The 5,813-nt window shown below is 45.1% G+C and overlaps 1 protein-coding gene across 1 annotated transcript in view; it reads left to right on the plus strand.

Moving 5' to 3' along the window:
- Window positions 1–3,141, plus strand: part of zbtb8b (zinc finger and BTB domain containing 8B) — a 10,808-nt gene extending 7,667 nt beyond the window's left edge. Inside the window, exons 4-6 of the mRNA XM_024257874.2 lie at window positions 975–1,153; window positions 1,257–1,553; window positions 1,730–3,141. Of these exons, the coding sequence (XP_024113642.1) occupies window positions 975–1,153; window positions 1,257–1,553; window positions 1,730–1,783 (530 nt within the window). The 3' untranslated portion in view covers window positions 1,784–3,141. The remainder of the gene's footprint in view (window positions 1–974; window positions 1,154–1,256; window positions 1,554–1,729) is intronic.
- The last annotated feature ends 2,672 nt before the right edge of the window (window positions 3,142–5,813 follow it).

Here is a 5,813-nt window from a genome sequence, read left to right on the forward strand (position 1 = left end):
TTATTTTACTATTATTGTGGTTATTTCATAAACATTATTGAACATTCTTTCAATTTACATATTTTACTATTATTAGATCACATCATTATAAAACATAAATGGCTCAATGTAACTAATTGAGCCATTAGTTAACTAATGTAATGTAACTAATTGAGCCACTAACAAACCGTATATTGATACACAATAAAACAACTAATTATTCTAGTTTGAAGCTCCATACAAAAGCCTCAGGCAAATGTTTTAACAAAACCCTCAAATTCATCACTTGCAACTCTTACAACTAACTGGATGCCCCCCACTCCCACTCCTCTGTCCGTTTACGAGCATGCGCACTCTCTCCTTTCCTCTTTCCGCTCGGCAATAGACAGACTGTCTCCTTTTTTCTTTTTTTATGGAGGTTCTCCTCTAAATCAGGTGTTTAAACTCCTGATTTTAAAGCGTGTCTTCTCTCCCTCAAACTCTGTGGGTCTGTCGGTCATAAAATAGACATCTGTATGCGGAGCAGGTGGTGAGCCCCCTCCCCACTGCATGTGGAAAAGGTGGAAAGTTCACTACGTGTGCGCGCTGTACCCGTGCAACTATGTTTTTTAGGCATTTGAGCTAAAAACTTATTGGTCTGGTCAAAATTGATGATGGGCTCACTACGGCATCCTTGCATTTCACTGTTGTGCTCACGTGAAGCGCCCCCTTGTGGACTTTTTTGGTATTATTTTAGAAAACCGATTCAGGGATAGAGAGGGCCGAATCGTCCATGAGTTGAAAAATCGCAATAGTTCACCATACCGATATTTTGTCCCACCTCTAGTTACGATGTGTGCTCTACATCCAGTTCGCGCATGACCTGATTAGTCGACTAATTGGAATAAATAATCATGGATTAGTCGACTATTAAAATAATCGTTTGTGGCAGCACTAGTTTAAACACATCACAGAGACAGAGCAGTGGTCTAATTGTTGTTCGGCTCTCCCTGCAGGTGATGGGTTAGTAGTGCCCGTGAAACTCCACAAGTGCCCGTTCTGCCCATACACCGCCAAGCAGAAAGGGATCATGAAGAGACACATACGCTGCCACACTGGAGAGAGGCCGTTCCCCTGCCCCATGTGTGGCAAGAGGTTCACCCGCCAGGAGCACCTTCGCACTCACGCTCTTACTGTACGGAGTCGGGTTTGGATTTTGGTTTTCTCATTTTTCTTTTTTTGCATCGTTACGTGTGGATTCTTAATAATGGTGTCTTCTCATCTTTTAAACCCTACAGGTCCACAGACATTACTGGCCAGTGACGTGTAAGAGCTGCAGACGGACCTTCACTGGATCGGGAGTTTCACCAGGACTCAGGCGCTTCGGGATCTGCGAAAGCTGCAACTGTGTGACTACAACTCACGAGGACTCTGCTCCAGTTCACCCCTCCAGCCAGCAAGAGAACATGGAGCGCGCTGACAGTGGCACAGACTGGTCCAGTTTTATGGATGATGTCGATGAGGTGGAGGTTGGCAGGGTGGAGGACCTGGTGGAGAAGCAGATGCTGGATCGACAGTTGGCTGCCTGCTCAAATGTAGGTCACACCCTGTGATTTAATGATCTTTGAAGATGCCATTCTGATTATGAAGGATTGAAGTCAGAAACGGACTCACAAACATCTATTCTCTTCGTTGTTAAGGTTTAAGTGTTTGTCTTTTCATTGTGATTATGCTGTTCTCAGGCAATGTGAAAAAACCTGTTTCGTTGTAGTTTCTGCAGAGCAGCAGGAGTTCAGCAGAAATTCACCTCTGGAGTTGTGGGTGAGACTGTTGGTGTGGAAGTAACCCTCCGCTGACATCCCATCATGTCAGAAGTCTGACTGACTGCTGGCTATGAGAACCAAGCTCCTGCTCTGGTCACACAGAGAGCGACCGGAAAGGCCCTCAGTAAGACTCCCACAAACCTCCACTGTTCCATGACCAGGACGGAAACCGCACTGCTGTTCCTGGATCTGAGGTCTTCCACCTCCTTTCACACGGAGGCTGAGGAGTGTGATTCCCCGGTAGTTGGAACACACTCTCTGGTCTCTTTTCTGAAAAGGGAAACCACCACCTCAGTCTGCTAGTCCAGTGGTACGGTTCCCGTCTGCCAAGACCGAGTTTTTGCCTCCAAAACAGCCCAGGCTGCAGCTCGCTCAGACTGCCGGTACCTGTCAACTGCTTCTGGAGTCCCACGAGCCAACTGATAGTACTCTTTCTTCAGCTTAACTGCATCCCTTACCTCTGATGCCTACCACCGGGTTTGGCAAGTACCACTGCTACAGGTACCAGAGACCTTGCAACGGCAGGTCCGGAAAGCGGCAGAGACAATAGAACTGTAGAACACGGTCTGCTCGGACTCGAAGTCCCCTGCATCCCTCATTACCTGTTTGAAGTTCTCCCGGATGTGGGAGTGGGAGACCTCCCTGACGGCGGGCTCAGCCAGACGTTCCCAGCAGACCCGGCCATCTCCCCTCCCCATCTCAGCACCATTAGTGGTCACCTCTGCCTCTCTCTTTACCGGAGTGTTCAAAACACACGGCAGAAGGTCGCCTGAAACGACTACAAATGTTAATCAGCTATCTCCTGCCTAGGGTGTCCTGATGCCAGGTAGAGCTGGTCGATATATTGACATTATCAATTAATTTAAATTTGTTTTAATTTTGATTTACTTATTGAAAAAAGAGATTTTATTTTCCCAGCTGTCTGCGCTCTTGGGCTTCCGTAGTTCAATGTAAAATACGCCTGTATGTATCTTGCAAAGAGCTGACATAAAAGCTGCTGCTAGCAGAGGAGATTCTTCAGAAGGCAGAGAGGGAGAAAAAGCTTCTTTACCAAAAAAAAGGAAAAAAAGGCTCATGCCGCGAGACGCCCCCCACACACTGACGCCAGCATGCTACTATACTGGTTGCTAATGCTAACAAGCTGTTCCTGTGTTTTCTGTATGTAAACACGATGGACTGGTTCAAAGTCGGGCAATTTTTTAAGAAGAGGCGGATAAATACAATGGCATTATTTCATAGTACATTTATAAAACTTTTTTTTATAAATATGAAAATACCAAACATGAATCCATATTAGTTGTCTTTGTAACATTACAGAGCCAGTGTAAAAAATAAAACTCACGTATATTGCTTGGTAAAATACTGTGATAATTTGTCCAGTGAAAATATGTTTAGACTTTCTTTTATCTACTGCCAGCTTGACTGGCGAGTCAAAAACTAGATGTTGTTCACTGAGTTTGACTTCAAACCAAAAACAGCGAAATCATTTTGACGGCTGTTGCCAGCTGAAGTTCTCTGCCAAATGAGTGTAGTATTTCTCTCAAAAGGATGCTTAAGCTAGTGGAAGCTCACAAAACACATGCTGCTACAAACATTTTTACAGCTTGTTTTTGGTTCACTTTTGTTTTAACAAAACAAAACATTTCCAAAGGAAATGTTAAAATAAAATAGTTGTCAAAATATTCTTTCATTTGTAACCTTTGTTAAAGAAAGTAAAAAATAAGGAGAACAAAAATTAAAAATCAAATTTGGAATGAAAGAAATCTGAGATACGTTTTTTTGGTCATATCACCCAGCTTTGATGAGACTAACCTGGAAACTTTGTTTGCATTGTTTGAACGTTTGTCTGTGACTCGGGGTTGGTCTGAGGAATCACGCTTGTTAATGTTGCAGTGTGTTTTGACCGGGAAGGCGCAGCAGCCGTCTCTGCTTTGGGTGGTGCTGACAGTGCTAGGTATTCTGCTGTCAAGCTGGCTGTGCTCAAGTCTTATGAGTTGGTGCTGGAGGCTGAAAGCAGGTCATCAGACTAATTTGAAGTTTATGTGGGAGCTGGTAAGCAGGGCTCTTGACTACATTTTTGCACTGGTGCGCCTAACTTTTTTTCTTGGAGTGCTCCAGCACAAAAGTTTGGTGCACCGACCTTCTTGACCTCATTGCATTTAACACAGCACTTTTACATGGTCACTTTCCAGCTGTCAGCTGCCTCTGGAGTCCAACAAGCCATTCAGGCTTGATAGGACTCCTTGTTCAGCTTGATGGCATCCCTTTCTTTCAGTGTTTAGCACTGGGTCTAGGGTTTGCCGCCACAACAAGCACCTTCCAACCATGGCTTCGGAAAGCAGTAGAGACGAATTGAAAGAGAACATGGTCCACTCTGACTCAATGTCATCACTGTGCCTCGGTAACTGAAGTTCTTCTGGATGTGGGAGTTAAAGACCTCCCTGACAGAGGCATTCCCAGCAGTCCTTCACAGTATGTTCAGGTCTTCCGTCTTTATGGCCTCATCCCTCGCCAGCGAGTCCAACTCACCACCAGGCAGTGATCAGTGGACAGCTCTGCCCCTCTCATAACCCGAGTGTCCAATACTCATGGCCAAAAGTCTCTTGAAACGACTACAAAGTCGATCGTCAATACCCTGCCTTGGGTGTCCTGATGCCAGGTGCATTGATGGACACCCTTGTGCTCCAACATGGTATTTGTTACAGACAAGCTATGACGAGCACAGAAGTCCAACAACAAAACACCGCTCGGGTCTAGTCAGGAAGGCTATTCCTACCAGAGGGACACAACCTTCTCATCCACTGGTATGTGCACCAGTACTTGGCGGCTAAGCTGGGCACTCACGAGTATGCCCACCCCGTCCTGTCTCGTCTCACCATGGGCAACTCAAGAATGGTAGAAAGTCCAACCTCTCTCGAGGGACTGAGTTTCAAAGCCCAGGCTTTGCTTGGAGGTGAGCCCAATTATATCTAGCTGGTACCTCTCAAACTCTCGCACCAGCTCAAGCTCCTTCCCTCCCAGACAGATGATTTCTATTTTCCAAAGCACAGGGCCCTTCTGAGCTCTCCTGCAGGTGGTGGGCCTACTGGAGAGCAATCCCATGTTGCTTGACCCGACCGGGGCCTGTGGGCCTATGAGATCCAACCCCATGCCTGGCTCTTGGGTGGGACCCCGGTAACCCCAATTTGGGTAAACTAACGGAATCTTTCATTGTACTTCTCTTAAAAGGATTCTGAACCGCTCTTAGTCTGGCTCGTCACCCAGGACCTGTCTGCCATGGGAGACCGTACCAGGGACAGAAGCCCCTGATAACATAGCTCCTGAGATCACTCGAGCACTCAAACCCCTCCACCACGTTAAGGTGGCAGTTCATGGAGGGGAACCCTAATTCTAAAAATCTAAATCTAAATCTAAAATTGAATAACAAATGCAATAATAAGATATTAAAACGACGGATGGTGAATTGATGCTTGTCCGTTCACACAGGGGACTGAACCAAACCTCCCAACAAAACCCAGGGGGAAGAAGTGACAATATCTACTTTAGGATGGACCTTGCACCACCCAACTTCCACGGAAGGGGGGAAGGAACCCTTTATCCTAATTTTCCTGTACCAGACCCTAACCCAGAGGTCTGCAACCTGCGGCTCCAGAGCCACGTGTGCCTCTTTTATCTCCTTATGGTGGCTCTCTGGTTGAAGAAAAATAAAATAATAGTAATTTTTTAAAGTTTTTTCATCTAAGTAATTAAGTTACTAAGGAATTTTAGGCTATTTTGGAGTTTAGCTAGTAATTAAGCAACAAGTTAGCTTTTTTTTTGCCTAATTTGGCCTCTACTGAGTTAGCTAAAAAAATTAGCGATAAGCTAAAGTTTTTGGCTAATTTATCTACTGAGGTTTTTTAGGCTAATTTAGAATTTAGCTTCTATTTTAGCAACAGGCTAACATTTCTGACCAATTTAGTTTACTGAGGAATGCTGGTCTACTTTGGAGTTGAGCTAGATATTAAGCAAAGAGCTAGCTTTTTGGCTAAT

The sequence above is a fragment of the Oryzias melastigma genome, linkage group LG11 (assembly GCF_002922805.2).
Source record: "Oryzias melastigma strain HK-1 linkage group LG11, ASM292280v2, whole genome shotgun sequence".
NCBI lineage: Eukaryota > Metazoa > Chordata > Actinopteri > Beloniformes > Adrianichthyidae > Oryzias > Oryzias melastigma.